The 20,052-nt window shown below is 44.9% G+C and overlaps 2 protein-coding genes across 2 annotated transcripts in view; both read right to left on the bottom strand.

Moving 5' to 3' along the window:
- The window catches only part of kcnj6 (potassium voltage-gated channel subfamily J member 6), a 30,621-nt gene extending 26,156 nt beyond the window's left edge, over positions 1-4,465 (bottom strand). Inside the window, exon 1 of the mRNA XM_023342773.1 lies at positions 4,236-4,465. The gene's annotated coding sequence lies outside the window, so the exon portion shown is untranslated. The remainder of the gene's footprint in view (positions 1-4,235) is intronic.
- Positions 4,466-17,042: 12,577 nt separating this feature from the next.
- Positions 17,043-19,043, bottom strand: LOC111610027. Its single transcript, XM_023341958.1, has 2 exons — positions 18,750-19,043; positions 17,043-17,858 (listed from the first exon to the last, which is right to left on the bottom strand). Exons 1-2 carry the CDS (start codon positions 19,026-19,028, stop codon positions 17,508-17,510), a joined length of 630 nt encoding a protein of 209 aa, XP_023197726.1. The 5' UTR covers positions 19,029-19,043; the 3' UTR covers positions 17,043-17,507.
- Between the last annotated feature and the right edge of the window lie 1,009 nt (positions 19,044-20,052).

The raw sequence follows: 20,052 nt of genomic DNA, 5'->3' as shown, positions 1-20,052 counted from the left end.
TGAAGCAGGTGAGAGTGTGGACTGAGGGGGCCATGGAGGCACTTTAGGACTGTTTTGAGTGCTCTGACTGGGAGATGTTCAAGGCAGCAGCCACTTACAACGACCAGATCAACATCGATGAGTACGCCATGACTGTGTCAGCCTACATCAACAAGTGCACAGAGGACGTCAGCATCACTACGAACATTATCACCCGGGCCAACCAACAACCCTGGATGACTAAGGAGGTACGGGAAATGCTAAAAGCACGGAACTCAGCCTTCAAGTCTGGCGACAAGGAGGCACTGAGGACAGCGAGAGCCAACTTGAACCGTGCTATCAGGTTAGCAAAGCAAACCCACAGTCAGAAAATACAGGAGTTCTTCCACGACACCAGCAACACCAGGAGTATGTGGCAAGGCATAAAGGCGATCACAGACTACAATCCATCCTCCCCCCCAGTGGGCGAAGTTGATGCTGACTTTCTCAATGGACTCAATAACTTCTTTGGGAGGTTCGAGGCACTGAACAGTACTCCGGCAAAGAAAACTGTTCCCCACCAGAAAGAGGAGGCACTCTGCCTGGACATAGTCGATGTGTTGAAGACTCTGAAAAGAGTCAACCCACGGAAGGCCCCAGGCCCCGACAACATACCTGGGCGGGTGTTCAGGGAATGCGCAGGTCAGCTGGCTGGTGTCCTAACAGACATTTTTAACACGTCACTGGACCAAGCCACAGTGCCAGCCTGTCTCAAAACTGCCTCCATCATTCCGGTGCCAAAGAAACCTCAAGTCACCTCTTTCAACGATTACCGGCCTGTGGCACTGACTCCCATCATGATGAAGTGCTTTGAAAGGCTGGTAAAAGAACACATCGTCTCCAGACTCCCCTCCACATTCGACCCGTTCCAGTTTGCCTACCGCCAAAACCGCTCCACTGAGGACGCCATCTCCTCCGCCCTACACCTGAGCCTGGCTCACCTGGAGGAGAAGAACACTCATGTGCGAATGTTGTTCCTGGACTTCAGCTCAGCGTTCAACACAATCATCCCACAGCATCTGGCAGGAAAACTGGGACACCTGGGCTTCAGCACCCCCCTGCGCAACTGGCTGCTAGACTTCCTCACCGACAGACCTCAGTCAGTCCGGATCGGACAACACACCTCCGATGTCATCACCCTCAGCACAGGCTCCCCTCAGGGCTGCGTCCTGAGCCCTCTGCTGTTCACTCTGATGACACACGACTGCGCCCCCAGGTTCGCCACCAACCACATCGTGAAGTTCGCGGACGACACAACGGTGGTGGGCCTCATCAGAGACGACAACGACCTGGACTACAGAGAGGAGGTGGAGCAGCTGGTGGACTGGTGCAGAGACAACAGCCTGATCCTGAACGTTGACAAGACGAAGGAGATGATCGTCGACTTCAGGAAGAACCGGTCCAGCCACGCTCCACTGCTCATCAACAGCTCGGCTGTGGAGGTGGTCAGCAGCACCAAATTCCTGGGGGTGCACATCACAAACGACCTCACCTGGACTGTGAACACCACGTCTCTGGTCAAGAGGGCACAGAAACGCTTGTATTTCCTGCGGAGGATGAGAAGAGCACACCTGCCCCCGCCCATCCTCAAGACGTTCTACAGAAGCACCATAGAGAGCATTCTGACCAGCTGCCTCTCTGTGTGGTGTGGAGGCTGCAGCGCCTCCGACTGGAAGAACGTGAGGAGAGTGGTGCGGACAGCAGAGAGGATCATCAGGGCCCCTCTTCCCTCCATTCAGGACATTTCATCCCAGCGCTGCGTGTCCCGAGGCCGAAACATCGACAGTGACCCCTCACACCCCCACCATGGACTGTTCTCCCTGCTGCCCTCTGGAAAGAGGTTCTGCAGCATCCGGTGCAGGTCCACCAGGTTCTGAAACAGCTTTTTCCCACTTGCCATCAGACTGCTGAACTCTTAACTGGACTGCACTCAAAAACTGGTCTCCACTTCATACCTTGCACATGTACAGAGCTAAATAACTTCTATTTTACTGTCATTCCTGCACTTTATATTTTATATTTATATTTATACTCATATTTTATACTGTATTTTATTTTATTCTGGAGTAACCTCACAACATTGGAAGCTCAAAACATTGTCCTGAGCCGTATGCAACGAAATTTCGTTCTGTATTCACCCTGTGCATGCAAAATGACAATAAAGTCAGTCTAAGTCTAAGTCTAACTTTCTCGAGCAGCATGCTGTACTATGGTGCTATTGCTAGCTTGTACTTGAAAAGATTTAGATTGAGACGTTATTTCTTTCTGTTCATCTCTAAAACCACATTTTTGTTAATTGTCATTTCCTAAAAATCCTTTATGGACATCTAATCATCATTTAATTTAATTTTGGGATCAATAAGTATTTTTGAATGTAATCTTCAACCCTTTAGCATATGATAATGCTAGTGCTAGCTTATAAGTGAACAGTAGATTTGTGACATTCTGAAATTAACCAGAAATATTGAGAGGCTCCAAGTTGTGAGACGTTCCACACGAACTGCTCTAACCCTCCACTGACGGAGGTGGAGAACAGGCACAAGGGGCGGAGCTCGCCACAATCCGCAGGCAATTAGCTAGCATGTTAATAGCAACAATTAGTTTTAGCCATGAGATTTTTAATTTACAGCTTTATTCATTTGAAGAACAACAAATAAATTACAAGCATTCTTATAATCTCTCTGTCTTATTTTAAATAATCTTACAGTTTTGAACATTTCAAACTTCTGTAGGCTGTTAGCTGTACTGCAGTGCTAACACTAGCCTCTTTGTGTAACACAGGTTGGACACTTCAGCAACATAAAACTTTATTAAGATAATAAAAAACAAGCAAAAAGAATCATAAGCAGTTCTACAGCCCATAGTGTATAAGTATAAAAGTAGTTTAAAAATGCACCTTTTCCAGTTTCCTGTAACGGTTAGCTAGTCGGTGTGCTAATGCTAGCCTTGAGGAACAACAACAACATCCTGCAATAAATATTCAGGTTTACTGTTTTCATGTTATTTAGATACAGTTTGAAATAAATAAAGTGGAAACTCTGAGATATATAGTGCTTTAGATTAGCCACTGTTCCAGCTTCCTGTAACATATAGCTGTGCTAACAGTAGCTTGTACTGAACCAAAACAAGAAGTAGAGGTTCAGGGTTATTTTTCTGTTTAAATATATTTTAAAACAAACAAAATAAGATTTAATTAAAAATAATGAATAAAACTGCATTTTTCTGGTTTTCTGTTGCAGATAGCTGTGCTGCTATGCTAACTCTAGCTTTAGCTGTTATGTTTTCATTTAGATCCTTCACTATAAAAATGCTACTAACTTTTTTGGACCAATTTGGTTTTTAATAATAATAATGTGGTTCTCTGGCAGATTTGATCAAATTAATTTAGGATTTAATTAGTCTTTACTAGAATGTTTCAAATAATCGCAGTAAAAACGTGACTGAGAATCTCATTAGTTATCTTCAACTTTCTAGTTTTACTTTACAGGAACAATTAAAGTTTATAGAGAACGACCCTTAACCAAGATTTGATTTAATACGTATTTCTCTCTTTGGATTTCTTTATTTTTAAGAACATTTTTTGCAAAAGTAGCACATCAAATTAGTAAAAATGTTTTATAGAATTCAAAGATGATTCTGCTAAATCATCAGAGAAAAATAAATTATATTCATTTTTACTTCCATTGTCAATAATCTCTGAATATGAAATGAGTTCAATTAAATGCTGACAGTTAATACATAAATCTTATTCAGGGAAGATGTTGTATTTTCTGGTATATGCGAATTTATCACTTAAATGTATTTTCTGGTTCCGTTGCCGTTTTAAGCCGCTTGAACCAAATCCAGCGTTCTGCTCTTCCTGGGGATAATTAGCTGGTTAATGGACGATCACTGGTTAATTTTAAACCTTTATGACCGCAGCAGCTTTTATTGCGGCTCAGGCTGAGCTGCATGTTCAGTTGGGAATCAGGTGCAAACCGCAGATGAATAAAAGCTCCTTCATTTGCTGCCTCCATAATCAGCCGCCCGCTCCGTTTATCGGTCTGAGCAAAGGCCTGGAGCGGCTGCAGCCTGCCGGGCTTTTCTTCCACCTTCTTCCATCTTCCCGGCAGCAGCAGGAAACAACAACCGAACCGAACCGAACCGAGCCGCTCCGTTATGTAACTGTCCTCCTCCACCTCTCCAAACTGATCAGTAGAGTTAGAGAGGACGCTTACCTGATGCAGCGGATCAATAATCACTCAGCTCATCTTAAGCCGCGCCGCATCCAGAAGCCCCGCTGGTGATGCTGCAGGTTTCCGGAAAACAACCAGAGACCGAGGAGGAGAACCGAGAACCGAGAACCGAGAACCGAGAACTGAGAACAGAACCGAGGAGGAGAACCGCCAATCCTCCCCTTCCTCCGCTGCCTGCATCCATCCACGGAAAGAGACGATCTGCGGTCTGCCTCCACCCTGAGAGAGAGAGAGAGAGAGAGAGAGAGAGAGAGAGAGGGGGCGGGGGGGAGAGAGAAAGAAAGAGAGAGAGAGAGAGAGATGTGATCATCCTGACTCCATCATCGCTCTGAAGACATTTTGAGCTGAAATAAATAAAAACCTAAAATGAAATCGATAATTTATGAGGTTTGCCAACTTACACTGTAAAATATTAACAGCAATAATTTGGTTTCTTTAGACCAGTGGTTCAGTGATGTACCCCCTTAAAAATATATTTTTAGTCAAGTACCCCCTGACACGGGCAAAACATTTTTGGAATTAAAAAGAGGTACAGTGCTGTAAAATAAAATCACTGTCTGATTTATTAAAGCCAAACAACTTATATCAGTGAACCTGACAAATACATCCATATTGCAAACATTGCATGGTTAAACAAAAAAGAAAAACAGAAGACGGTGACCACCAGGAAGGTATAAAACCAGTCAAACCGTTTTATTTTAAAGGATATTGAAACTAAATACTGAATATAAAATTCAGTGCATGAACACACATTTATATTTTATCGAACTTTTTACAAAATAATTTTTCCCAAGACTTATTATGAGGAGCCTACTGATTTTTTAAAGATATTTTGAAAAGCTTCACGTACCCCCTGCAGTACCTCCACGTACCCCCAGGGGTACATGTACCCCCATTTGAGAACCACTGCTTTAGACTGACATAAAGAAAACTGTGTTCATTTTCACCGTGTCTTTCCTACATTCATAAATGTCAGAGTTTCTAACTAAATATTTATAGTTTCTAACTAGCCTAGCTACCTAGCCTAGCTAACTAGCCCAGCTAACTTAGCCTCCTGTGTTTGGTGAACCAGCTGATAGAAATAGATAGGGGGAGTGATTGCCAGTGCTAAGCCCCGCCTCCTGGCTCTGATTGGGTGCTCTTGACTGAGTGACGTTTATCTGCAGATTGAACTGGGAGAACTGGGAGGAGCTCCATCTTTAACCTACCACAAAATAATCAGCATTGTCACAAATATGTAAAACATGAGGTATTTTATAAAAGTTACTGCAGCTTTGCTAAAGTCCTTCTGCCATTTTCCACTGTTCTACAACATTGTGACAGTTTATTCATATATTTGTTACTATAGTTGATTTATTCAAACACAATCATATAATAAAATATAGTACATAATCAGAATAAAATACTGAATTCTCGTTTATTTATCTGATTTTGGCAGCTGCTGGAGGAATGATATTATTTAATCAATTTATCCATAACAACTTTTTATTCATGTCTCAACCTCACTGGTTGTAAATCAAATAAATATATTTGTTTGTCGACTTGTAATCTTAGATATGAAACAAATCCAAACATGTTACATTTATTCTCAGACTTGTGTTTTTATTTCTTTTTTCTGAATTATCAATATGATTCGCACCATCAGAACAAACATCAGCGGGAAAATGTTTTAAAAAATGTTTCCTAATAGTCTAAATGAGGGGGGCCCACAGTGGGTCCCTGAGGCCCGGCATCCTGCAGGTTCTAGTCTCTCCCTGGTTTAACACACCTGGATCCAATGATGGATCATTAGAAGATCACTGACCTGCTGAGGAAGTTGTTACTAAAACCAGGGAGGGAATAAAACATGCAGGATGAAGGACTTTGGGCCCCACTGGCCTAAAAGCTCAGCTGGATGTTAGCATCGATGCTAAACGTTTCTGATTATAAACAGAAACGTTTATAATCTCCTGTCCAACATGGCAGCAGCCAAGGCAAGTAGGTCAGCAGATGAGTAAAACTCAGCAAAAGACGTGGGGGGAAAGTCCCAGATACGGCTGGATGGAGCAAGAAAACAGATCCCACCGAGGAACGCCGATGACCTTTAACCTTCAGCCGTTTCCCTTAGAGAAGCAGAAGGTTATGATGAGCATCGGCAGAAACATGGAGCAGAAACACTTGTGCTTTTATATCAGAGATGTCCAGTCTAAATATTTATGTTGGACTTCTTAAAGGGGCGGTGTTACATGATCTCATTTAATCCCACAGTCAACAAACTACACCTTCAAACACCATAAATATCAAACGTGACTTAAAAGAAATTCAATCTTAAAAAAAACACTAAACCTTTTTGGTGCCTGGAAAATCAGGTTTGAAAAGCCTCCCAACTCAGCATAGCCCCGTCTATCACCATAGCAACCCCAGCATAGCCCCGCCCTATTATCTAAGATGTACGGTTGTATAATTGTTCATCAGTTTGCAGTTGTTTCCACTGTGAGTGTAAACGTTTAGATAGGGGCGTGGCCAGCAGCGATTGGGGGTGTGGTTCATAGTGATTGGGGACAAGGTCAATAGCGATCGGGGGCGTGGTCAGTAACCGCGACCCTCCCCCCTGAATGTGCTGCCCTGGGAAGAAGCCTTATCATTTAACATTAATCTGTTCATCTGTTCTGCTTGGATTATTTTTTGGATTATTATTTTTTGAGTGTGGTTGCTTGATTTGTGACTTATTTACTTGTGCAGCAGCTAAGGTCATGAAATGTTGGTCAGAATCCACCGCCTGTTAATCTGCTGATAAATCAGATAAATGTTAGCGCAGCGTCTGTTTGTACAATCAGACAGCAAACACCTTTTGAAACACGTTTGACAAACAGCGTGTGCAGCATATGGCTCGGGTCGGCTATTATTGTGTTGCCATGACAACAGCGGCCAAGTGTGCATATTCATTCAAACGGGTTGAGGAGCTGCTCTTCAGTCGGGTTGCCAGGTTGGAGACGTCGTCCTGAAATCTACTGGGCCTGGAGAGAATATCACTGAAAGTCTGATAAAATAATGCAAAACAAAACAAACAGCAGAGATAAAACATTTATGGTTATTATAAAATATGCTTTATTAAGCAGCAAAGGGAAAGATACCAAAACATTACTGTAAAAGAGACACATGTAACAAAATGCTGGCCATGAATATTTTTATTTAAATCTATAATTGGGAGAAACAAAGTTATAATTATGAGATACATCAGCCATAATTGTGTCTTATTTATTTACCGTTACCTGAATGATCAGATTTTAACCAGCTTTTAGTTCATTTTTTACTGTATTTATATTTTTGTTTATATTTTGTATTTTGACCAAAATCCAACTGGGAAAGTCATTACAGTCATTACCAGCTTTAAGAGCTCAGAGCTAATAACGTTACAGAAACACCAACGTTTCAAGCCTTAAGCACATTTCCTCTTTTATTAAGCATATTTGTGCTCAGTCAAGACTTTAGATAGAAATATAAATGCCTGTTTGTACTTGGAATCTCTACAAGTGTAGAAAAATTTGATTTAGTTTCTCCTGTTGGTGCGGAAATATTTAAATATTTGGTTTGTATCATATTTTTCGGTCCACTGTCAGAATTTGACGTAGAATTTGACGCATAAGGTCGAGGACTTCCGGTTAACCGACTTTGTGAATCCGCCATTTTTATTTCTCGCAGCCATTTTGTAGTCTAAATTCAAGGATGCTGAAGGTAAAAGTAAATAAATTAAAATGTTAAGTTGTTGTGTTTATTAGTCCTCATAGTTCATTATGCCCCACACCAAAACCTCTTCCAGGTTCCTAGCTAAATGTGGATTTTATTGGACAGAGGGAAAAGTCCTCTGTTTTCACAAAGTACTGCAACTTTCACCGGTATAAAGAAAGATTTACGGAAAGGGTCATTTCCAGAGCCATAAGGTCCAAATACTGCTAAAATAACAACAAACTTTATTTGAGACATTAATGCTGTGTGTTGATAATGAAGTCCTGGCCATTGTTTTGCTAGCAGTAGCAAACAATGAGCTTGTGGAAGTCGGCAGAAAAAAATAATTGGAGTCTTGCTTTATTCTCAACGTCTTCCAATCCAAACCAAAAACAAGATGAAGTAAAACTGTTGCTGTCTTCTCACCTCACCTTCTCCCCTTCACAATAAAAGCATGCATTCAGGTGTGAAATATATACAGTACATTGTATCCTCCACACAGGCCCCCCTGAACACACAGAATGTCACAAACACAAAAACACACATGTGAAACAACATCACAAATACATAAAGGAAACACACAAAGGAAAAACTAAACAGCAGCGACAAACAAAACAACTGAAATACTTAAAGGTAATGACCAGAGAGTTTAATCAGTCGGCCGCCACGGCTTCTTTTCACAGGAACGGGTTGAAACTGGAAGAGACTCCAGATCGACTGCTACCAAACTGTCCATCTGAGTGGACAAACCAGCTGGAAGGGGACGACCTGGAAGACGACCACGGCGAGGCGGCTGAGCCAACTGGGTCCCTGGTAACACAGGAGCTGGCTTCAAACGGTCCACCAAAATACTCTCCTGATTACCCACCAAACATCCTTAGGTCTCCAAAACACGGAATGGACCATCGTAAGGAGGCTGAAGTGGTGAGCGGTGTGAGTCATGGCGGGTAAATACTGTACATACTTGGCAGACATCAGGTCCTTTGGCACAAACACCTGAGGAAGGCAGTGATGTGCTGCCAACGGGGCAAAAGATCTAGATTCCCCATTTAGAACTGTTCTACTGCCCTGGGAATCAACCGAACCCACTGGACCCGGAAGAAATTCCCCTGGTACCCTCAAAGGCTGGCCCAGGACCAACGCAGATGAAGAAAACAGCAGGTCCTCTTTTGGATCTGAACGTAGGCCCAACAGAACCCAAGGCAGGCGATCTGTCCAGCTATTATCCACCAACGAGGCCCGTAATGCTGCCTCCATTGTGCAGTGGAACCTGTCACAATGACCGTTGGTCTGCGGATGGTAGGCAGCAGAACGGTGGAGTTTAACCCCAAGGCTCTCTGCCACTGCAGTCCACAACTCTGAAGTGAACTGGTGACCTCTGTCAGAGGTCAAGTCCAATGGCACACCAAACCAGGACACCCAGGAGGAGATAAAAGCCCGAGGCACATGAACCAAAGTGTGCTGACAGTGGAACTGCCTCCGGCCACCAAGTAGTTCTGTCCATCATCATCAGGAGATAGGTAAAACCTCTGGAAGGTGGAAGCGGCCCCACTAAGATCACATGCACATGTTCAAACTTTGTTGCGGAACAGGAAATGCTCCAGTGGAGCCTTAGTGTGCCGTTGCACCTTGGCACGCTGGCAAGCCAAGCAGGAAGCCGCCCATAGCCTTACATCTTTACGGAGTCCTGGCCACACAAACGTTGCCCCTAGCAGTTTAACAGAAGCTTTAACGCCCGGGTGTGAAAGGGAATGAACTGCATCAAAAACCCGCCGATGCCAACTAGTAGGGACCAAAGGTTGAGGTTTGCCTGTCGAGACATCGGAAAGAAGGGTTGCTCCACACTCATGAAAGGAGACCTTCTCTAAATGTAAACTGGATTCAGCCGCTTTAAAGAACATCCTGGTTGGTCAGTTGGTCTGTGGCCATGGTGAGGTAGTCCACACCTAAATGCACAGAAGCAACCTTTGCTCTGGACAGACAGCCACCAGATTATTCTTGCCAGCCAAATGCTGAATGTCTGGTGAACTCTGAAATGGAAGACAAATGCTGTTGTTGCCGAGCCGACCACGGTTCAGAAACTTTTGCCATAGCAAAAGTGAGAGGCTTGTGGTCAACAAAAGCAGTAAAGTCCCTGACCTCCAATAGGAAGTGGAAATGGCGTGTTGCCAGAAAAAGGGCAAGCAGTTCCCTATCAAAGGTGCTATATTTTTTTCGGCATCCCGGAGTTTCCTGCTAAAAAAAAGTGATGGGTTGCCGGGCACCATCCACCCATTGCTCAAAACTGCCCCAACTGCATAATCAGAGGCATCAGTTGTTGGAGCCACAGGAGCCACTGGGGATTGTTACCATGGCGGAGCCCTATTTGGCTGCAGCTGCTTTGGCTCTCGGTAACACAACCAATTTATTGCTTAAATCAATATTTTCTGCTACAACAACTCAGAGAAACAGTGTAAGAACAGTCTATGACCGTCAGACTATGTTAATATTGAGCAAATTCAGTCATCCGGACTCCATAAATTTGGAGACACAGACCACTCTACAAAGCCTTGGACTGCTACGTCAGTTGGATCCGTTGAATCAAGCTAACTCCACAGCAGTGCAATCTTCCAACAGCCCAGGCCCACGGAGACACCGGAAAAAGACGTGAGAGAAAACTAAAGCCAGGGTGTCGCGGTAGACTTACAGCTAAGCTAAAAGCTCACCCTTTCCGTTTGCCACTTCCCTCCATCTTGCTTGCTAATGTAAGATCCCTTGAAAGCAAATTGAACTGCCTGAAGCTGGATTTAACCACCAAAACGGAAACAAGAAACTGCTGCATTGTTTTTCTGTGAGGCATGGCTAAACTCATCTGTCCCTGATGATGCCATCAGCCTGGAGGGGCTAATCCTCAAGACGTTCTACAGAAGCACCATAGAGAGCATTCTGACCAGCTGCCTCTCTGTGTGGTGTGGAGGCTGCAGCGCCTCCGACTGGAAGAACGTGAGGAGAGTGGTGCGGACAGCAGAGAGGATCATCAGGGCCCCCCTTCCCTCCATTCAGGACATTTCATCCTAGCGCTGCGTGTCCCGAGGCCGAAACATCGACAGTGACCCCTCACACCCCCACCATGGACTGTTCTCCCTGCTGCCCTCTGGAAAGAGGTTCTGCAGCATCCGGTGCAGGTCCACCAGGTTCTGAAACAGCTTTTTCCCACTTGCCATCAGACTGCTGAACTCTTAACTGGACTGCACTCAAAAACTGGTCTCCACTTCATACCTTGCACATATACAGAGCTAAGTAACTTCTATTTTACTGTCAGTCCTGCACTTTATATTTTATATTTATATTCATATTTTATACTGTATTTTATTTTATTCTGGAGTAACCTCACAACATTGGAACCTCAAAACATTGTCCTGAGCCGTATGCAACGAAATTTCGTTCTGTATTCACCCTGTGCATGCAAAATGACAATAAAGTCAGTCTAAGTCTAAGTCTAAGAACTTTTAAAGCTGACAGGAGCCATGCTCTTACTGGTAAATCCAGGGGAAGTGGTGTTTGTATTTACATTAACAACAGCTGGTGTAACAGCACCACCCTGGTCTCCAGTCATTGCTCTGTGGACATTGAGTTCATGATTATGAGATGCAGACCTTTTTACCGACTCCAGGAATTCACCACCGTTATCATATTTGCTGTCTACATCCGGCCCAGTGCCAACACCAAGCAAGCACTGAGTATTCTTCACCATGCCATCAGTGACAGACTATCCATAAACCCGGAGGGTGTTTTTATTGTTGCTGGAGATTTTAACCAGGCTAACATGAACACTGTTCTTCCTGATTTCCGTCAACATGTGGATTTTCCGACCAGAGGGGAAAACACGCTGGATTTGGTCTACACCAATATCAAGAAAGCTTTCAGAGCAATCCCCCATCTTGACTCCTCAGATCATCTTTCAGTTATGCTCATCCCAGAATACCAACCCCTGCTCACCAGACAAAAGCCTGTGGAAAAGAAGGTCAGAGTATGGCCTGAGGGAGCCATGTCTGCACTGCAGGACTGTTTTGGGTGCACAGACTGGGGCATGTTCAGAGAGGCCACTACGCACAACCAACACATGGACGTGGAGGAGTATGCAGCATCTGTCAAACTACATCCAATGGTGTATGGAGAAGGTTACAGCAACAAAGTCAATAGTCACACGGGCCAACCAGAAACCTTGGATGACTAAAGAGGAGTTTTCTAGACTGAGGAAGTGTAATGCTGCTTTCAAATCTGGTGGCATGGATGCACTTACGTAGATCAGCAAGGGCCAATCTAAAACGTAACATCAAGGCAGCAAAAAATGCCTACAGTCAAAAGACCCAAGGTTTCTGTCATGATGCCACCAACAACCAGACAACTGTGGCAGGACATCCAGTCTGTGACTGATTATAAAATCACATCTCCATCCTGCCAAGATGACTTTAACTTCCTTAATGAGCTCAATAACTTCTTTGGAAGATTTGAAGCCTTAAATATAAAACTCCTGTAAGGAAAGCTACCCCTCACTCCGATGAACAGGCCCTCAGGCTCGAAACATCTGCTGTATGAAAATCCCTGGGGAAGGTCAACATACAAAAAGCTGCAGGTCCTGACAACATTCCAGCAAGGCTGATCATAGAACGTGCAGACCAGCTAGCCCATGTGGTCATGGACATCTTCAATACGTCTGCACCAGACCATTGCCCCCTCATGTTTTATTATTCCAGTGCCCAACAAACCAACCATCACATGTCTGAATGACTTTCCACCAGTTGCATTAACATCTATCATCATGAAGTGGCTCAAGAGAGTGGTGAAGGATCACATAATGTCCAAACTGCCTCCATCATTTGACCCATTCCAGTTACAAACCTAACCGCCCGACTGATGTTGCCATCTCCACTGCTCTCCATCTGAGCCTGGTACATCTGGAGAAAAGAAACACCCATGTACAGATGCTGTTTTTGGACCTCAGCTTAGCATTTAGAATAGAATAGAATAGAATAGAATAGAATAGAATAGAAGTACTTTATTCATCCCAGCAGGGAAATTATTTCGCAGTTACAGCATAGAGACAAGACACAACAACAACCACCACTGAGTAGCAATTGTAGACAAAATAAAAATAAAAATAAAATATAAAATGCTGTCAATATAAAAAGCAGCTTAGAGCAGTCCTTGCAAAGATTCAAAAAATGCAGATATGTATATGTAAATATATGTACAGCAGTGTGCCACAGTACAGTTGTGCGAAATCGGACTGATTAGTGCAGAACAATGATTTAGCTTTTATTGTCACAACTTTTACCGGAACTTATAAAAAGGAACAGAGGACACTTGATGGAGAGGAGAAAGGGGTGTGGCAACACGCTGGAAGAGACGCCGAGCGACGGTCCGAGGAGCTTGCAAGATTAGCCCGGAGAGAACTGACTGCTGGACTAAAAGCGTGGCCAGAGCAATTCACAAAGGGGTCAAAAGTCTTCTGGAGGCAAGGTAGAGCCACACGGAGCGTTGACCGGACCCGAGGCGCTCGCGATCCAGGCCTGACGAAGGGAACCGCCCGGGCACACAAACGCCGACCCGGTGAGACCCTTCCAATTTTTTTTTCTTTCTTTCTTGTATTTTTGGTGCACGAAGACGGATTAATATTTTTGGGCCCCAACGTTGTTTTTTTGCGCAAACGGGACTTTATTTTTTTTTGGATTGCCTAATTATGGACTTTTTTGATGGACTATTATTATTGATGAACTATTTTTTTTTCTTTTGATTTATAGGCTGGGTTATGGACTTAGATTTGACTGTTTCGTTGTTTAATTGTAAAAAATTAAAGAGTGACGGGTAAAATACTATGATTTCAGGAAAACAATTGATTATTAAATGTAGCGGGCAGCTTGTAGCCGCTTCAGTGCGCTGATGTGTCCCCTCTTTCTTTTCATTAATGAAATCGTTTTTCTAGCATTGTTTGATGGTCATGCTTATTACCAAATTCGTATAAAAAGAAGTAAAAGGACTCACTTGAGCGTGTACATTTCCCGTTTATTCGAGGATTTTGTTACACAGTGAGATGGCATGTGGCAGGAAGGATTTCCTGTATCTGTCCCTACGACAGCGGAGCTGGAGCAGCCTATGTGAGAAGGTGCTCCGCTGTCTGTCCACTATGTGGTGGAGAGGCTGCTGTTTATTGTCCATCATAGACAGAACCTTCTTCAGTGTCCTCCTCTCCACCACAGTTTCCAGGGACTCCAGCCTTAGTCCCAGTACAGAGCCAGCTTTCCTGATGATTTTGTCCAGTCTATTAGAGTCGCTGGCTCTGATGCTGCTTCCCCAACACACAGCAGCAAAGAAGATGGTGCCGGCAACAACACTGTGATAAAAGGTCTCCAACATCTTGCTGCACACATTGAAGGATCTCAGCTTCCTTAAAAAATAGAGTCTGCTCATCCCCTTCCTGCACACAGCGTCAGTGTTAGATGCCCAGTCCAGTCTGTTGCCGATTACAACTCCCAGGTATTTGTAATCCTCCACCTCCTCCACCACTTCCCCTTTGACCTTTAGTGGCCGTGACCGTGATACGATCATTAATACGATCATTCCCCAGGATCTGGTATGCAAACTGGTCTCCCTGGGTTTCAATTCTCCACTGTGCAACTGGCTGCTGGACTTCCTCACCGACAGAACTCAGTCTGTCTGTGTGGGTAATAACATCTCCAATGTCATTTCTTTAAACACTGGCTCCCCCCAGGGCTGTGTCCTGAGCCCCCTGCTGATGACTCACAACTGTCATCCCAGGTTTAACACAAACCACATCATGAAATATGCAGATGACACAACAATTATGGGATTAATTCAGGACAACAATGAAGTGAACTACAGAAAAGAGCTACAGGGAGCCAGTCCCTCCACTGGCTCCCTGTAGCTCAGAGAATAGACTTTAAAATACTGTTGTTAGTTTATAAATCACTGAACGGCTTAGCACCACAATACATTAAAGATCTGCTGTTGTTGTATCAACCTTCCAGACCTCTCAGGTTCTGGTTCTGGTTCTGCTCTGCATCCCCAGAACCAGAACCAAACGAGGAGAAGCAGCTTTCAGCATCTATGCACCACAAATTTGGAACAAACTTCCAGAAAACTGTAAAACAGCTGAAACACTGACTTCCTTTAAATCTCAACTAAAAACCCACCTGGTTAGGATTGTATTTGAAATGTAATCAATTACAAATTTATTGATGTAACTTGACTTAATGATTGATTCTATGTTGCTTTGTGATTCTGTGTTTGATATGATGTAAAGCTCTTTGAAATGCCTTGCTGCTGAAATGTGCTATACAAATAACATTTGATTGATTGATTGACAACATCTTGTGGACTGGTGCAGAATAAACAACCTGCTCCTGAACGTCAACAAAAGAAATCATTGTCGACTTCAGAAGGTCTCCACCCAACCACACACCGCTCCTCATTAACGACAGAACAGTGGAGATCGTTAGCAGCACTGAGTTCCTGGGGGTTCACATTACAGACAATCTCAGCTGGACGACTCACATCACTTCACTGGTGAAAAAGGCACAGCAGCGTCTTCACTTTCTGAGACGAATGAAAAGGGCTTCCCTCCTTCACCCATCCTCTCCACCTTCTACAGAGGAACCATTGAGAGTCTGCTGACCAGCAGGATCTCCATCTGGTCTGGGAGCTGCAAGGCCTCAGACTGGAAGTCTCTGTGAAGACAGGTGAAGACAGCGGAGAGGATCATTGGGACTCCACTCCCCCCTATCCATACCATTGCACACAGACGCTGCTTAGCCAGAGCAAACCAGATCCTCTCTGGCTCCAGCCATCCTCTCCATGGTCTGTTCATCCGCTTGCCGTCTGAGAGGAGAGTCCGTAGCATCCACTGTAGAACAGCCAGACTCAGAAATAGCTGTCTCAAACTGGCCGTCAGGTTGCTCAACAATCCCATCACTAAAACTGTCTCAGACTGCTTGAAAATACTAAGTTATATATATATTTAGCAATACATTATTATTTGTTTATTATGTAATTATAGGTACTCTTGTGTTTCTGTGTGTGCTCCGGTGACCAAGCCATGACATTTCTTTGCCAATTTTACTTATGTTTCTTTGTGTAATGACAATAAAATAAGTCTAAGTCTAAGACGGATGGGCCAAAAGCTCAGCATTAGCCAAGGCCTTTTTGGCATCATCGAATGCCTGCACCCTCTTGGGGGTCCACTCTATCTGCTGGTCCCCTTTTTGCCTCTAAATGCTTCATACAAGGGGAGCATGAGGTGAGCTGCCCGTGGGATGAAACGGTTATAAAAGTTTACCATCCCCAAAAACTCCTGCAGGGGCTTCACTGAGGGACTGCGGGGAAAAGCGCAAACTCTTTCAACCTTTGCAGGTAGGGGAATCGCCCCTTGAGAAAACACTTTGTGTCCCAGGAACTCAGGCAGTCCAAACTCCTCCATTAGCTGGGTTCACGATCAGGCCATGTTCCCTGAGTCTAACAGCTGACGAAGGTGCACCATGTGTTCTTCCACAGAGGGACTAGCCACTGATATGTCGTCCAAATAGACGAACAAAAACAGCATACCCTGCAGGACCAAATCCATAAGCCGCTGGAAAGTCTACGCTGCGCCTTTAAGACCGAAGGGCATCCATAAAAACTCAGAAAGACGTGATAACTGCAGTTTTGGGTACATCCAAGGGATGCACTGGAACCTGATGGTAACCTCGCACCAAGTCCACCTTAGAGAAAAGCCAGGCGGGCAGAAAAGTCCTGAATGTGAGGAATTGGGTTCCTGTCATTACCGGTTGCGTTGTTAAGGCACCGAAAATCCCCACAGGGTCGCCAACCCCGTCTGCTTTGGGAATCATGTGCAACAGAGATGCCCATGGACTTTTGGAGCGCCGTACAATGCCAAGACGCTCCATGTTTGCAAATGTTCGGGGGTCACCAATGTGGAAGTCAGCAGAAAAAGACGAAAAAATAATTTGAGTCTTGTTTTATTTTTTTTCTTTCGAAAATTTTTTATTGTTACTGTAAACATTTAAAAACATTACATTGTTGCAATTATTCAGAAACTTTTAAAAACTTACAAATTCATCAATTTAGGCTAAAAGAAGCCAAGAACAAGAGTATAAAATACAAAATCTCTGTGTTAAAAGTTGAGCAGGACCGGGGTGACTCCCTCCCAAGTCCGGAGCCGTCCCGTCCTTCCAGACAGCGCTGGTGCTCAGAGGGGAAACCTGCCTTGAAGCTCCTTCCCTCCTGCCTCACCCGGAGAGCCAGGCCGCCACTGCTTGGACCTCTGTTCGTGGAGCGCCGGCTCCTTCGTCCACGGAGGCGCAGGCGACTCTTCTTGGTGGCTGTGTCCTTGGCGCGCCACCTGCAGCCCTTGACGTCTCTTTTGTTGCTGCTGCCATCCAGATCACAGCCACGGGGGGCATCTGCCTGCGCCTGCTCACCAGCAAGTTTCTGGAGGTCCAAATGGCGTCTTTGATGGTGGCTGGGGTGAGCCACCTCTCATCGAAGTCCTTTTTAGTCATTTTCAGCTGGCTCACCCCGTACAGCATTAGCTGTACATGGAGGACCTCCCTTGCTGGCAAGTGTGGGAATTGCAAGGAGCCGGCCTTCGCCCACAGGTCCACAGCAGCGCTGCACTCCCACAGCAGGGGCCTCACCGACTCCGGCGCGCCACAACCGGGTCGGGGCAGATGGACGTTGCAGACATGCCGCGGGAGCATAACGGCTCTGACCGGCAGGATCCCATGAGCCACCATCCATGACATCCTGGAGTCTGTTTGGAAGGACGGGATGGCTCACGTTGCGCCAAACGGTGGAGGCGTCTCCGTACAGGAGGCCGCGCACTGGAGTCACTGGTTCCCAGTCCTGAACAATAGAAATAATAAAACGATGATTAGTTAAAATCTTGCTCTCCTCTCCTTCCAGTCTAAAATGTTCCAAACATTTCCGAATAAAAGCATATGCAAAAGAAAGGTTAAAAGCTACTGGGGTTCTAAAATTTCTTTTTATCATTTTTAATTTTCTGTTTCTTTTTCTGTCTAAAAAGTCATACCTGTCTTGTTTGTCATTAAAGCCATAAATATTTAAGAGGTTAAAATCCTGTCCGTTAAAAGTCAGATTTGCTAAAAGTGCTCGTCCCTCTCTCACCACGGTGCTCCCCTCCACCAAGATGTGCGGGTTGTTTATTAAAATGGCCACGCGTCATTTTTATTTTCGTTGGAGCCGCTCCATATAGACGGCCGTGGCCACAAGTCCTGCCACCGGGTGTAAGTCTTTAAAAACGGGAGTGAACATTCTTGTAGTAAAAACACATCTGACTGTACGGAGCTTAAAAAGGATAAAACACTCTGGGCTCTAACTCGCGACTTCACACTTCTAACATTGATGGTTGAGAAGGTGAGAGTCATGAGTATGATGGCTAAAATCAACTACGACATTTTAAAGGATTAAAACAAGACTAATTTAAACCCATGTTAAAAAACGGGCGGTCATTAAAACAAGGCGGGTTCAGAGACTGTCCTGTGAACAGAGCTCTTCCTTCCCACATGGTGGTGCAGGTCGGGTTGGAGCTCCATTCCCCCTTCGGACTCTCGGTGTCGGCCGTCTTTCTAAAGCCGGTACCTTGTTTGGGTCCTCCGGGGTTGATTGGTGAGCAAAGTGTAGGAACGAGACCTGATTGGATGAGCCAGCGAGGAAGGCTTTGGATTCCTCTCCGAAAGAACCGAAGAGTTCCTCCAGCCTTCCTCTCTTCCCTACCTTGGGGGTAAGGTCGGGAGGTGACTCAGATGCCGGCCTCTTAGCCAGCTGGGCGTCGGGGAGGGGGGCATCATGGCTGCTGTCCGTCTGTTCTTCCTCAGAGTCCGAGCTAGCTCCGCCTTCGGTTAGCATCTCCCCCCCCTCACTGGATGTTTCGGTCTGGGGGGGGGCTTCCTTCCCCTCCCCGCTTCCCGCCCTCTCCTCCTCTCCTCCAATCAGAGGACCTGGCGGGAGATTTGAATTTTCCGACCCAGCTGCTTCCACTTGCTCATTAGCCATTTCCCTTAGCGTCTCTTTTCCTTTTTTCAGTTTATTTGTGTTAAAAAAGAGGATCATTTAATGCTAGCTTTGGACAAAACGTTTGGCTCCTTCTTCCTCTTTTAATTTTGCCCGGGATCGACGAGTGACGTTCTCAGTGGGCGACGTGGAGCGACGGCGTGCTGGTAAAACGAAACAACAACAAAGCGTGTTGACGTCACAGATCACAGAGTTTAATTCATACAGAGCAATCGACAACAAAGCTGCAGAGGAACAGAGATATGCATTTTCTCATAAAAAATAAAAAACACACAAGGGGGAAGACAGACAAACACAAAACAAATAAGACAGACAAAGGCGCCCTCGTGGAGAAAAGATGGAAAAAACTCTGAGACTCTCCGGTGCTGACCTGAAATTTTAACCAAAGAGGCGTTTCCCTATTTAATATATGCAAAGTAGGCGTTCTGCTCTTCGACCAATTAGAACTCCCTCAGGCCCCCAGAGAAAGTTGGGACTTCCTGATTTATAGCAAAGGCGTCTGTTTTTTATCTAAGCAAAGGGCGGACTACCCCGTGGTCATCTCTGCCTGATATGGAAGAACCCTGGCGCCAAAGAGTCTCCTGCTCTATCGGAATTGTAAATTTTATTGCTGTGTCTGTCAAAAGGGGGAGGAAAAAAAGGGCCCTGCTCTGTCTGCTTACCGCATCTCAGACGAGACCTGTTCCAAATAAGAGTATTGTATATAACTATTACACATGTCGTATATTAGCTGTATTAAACGCGAACAAATAATCATTTTCCTTTACATTTGCAAACGACTTTGGACAGTCTCTGAACAAATGATCCTGTCCACCACACAAATTACATTTCCGCCCGTTCCTACATTCATCAAACGTGTGTCCCACTTCTCGACATTTACCACAGAAGACTTTCTCACAAGTTTCGGCCAGATGACCATGCTCGCCGCACTTCCGGCACAGTTTGGGTTGGCCTTGATAGTGAATGTAGCCTCTGTTCTCCCCCAGGACTATCATTGAGGGGAGAT

The sequence above is a fragment of the Xiphophorus maculatus genome, chromosome 11, assembly GCF_002775205.1.
Source record: "Xiphophorus maculatus strain JP 163 A chromosome 11, X_maculatus-5.0-male, whole genome shotgun sequence".
Taxonomy (NCBI): domain Eukaryota; kingdom Metazoa; phylum Chordata; class Actinopteri; order Cyprinodontiformes; family Poeciliidae; genus Xiphophorus; species Xiphophorus maculatus.
The sequence above is the reverse complement of the archived record's forward strand: the minus strand, read 5'-3'. Positions and strand labels throughout refer to the sequence as shown.

Excerpts from the sequence above, each read along its gene's own strand:
- LOC111610027 (XM_023341958.1), bottom strand. The coding sequence starts at position 19,028 with ATGGCTAATGAGCAAGTGGAAGCAGCTGGGTCGGAAAATTCAAATCTC. Across the intron at positions 17,859-18,749 it reads CTCCCGACCTTACCCCCAAG|GACTGGGAACCAGTGACTCC; the intron begins GTAGGGAAGAGA and ends TCTATTGTTCAG.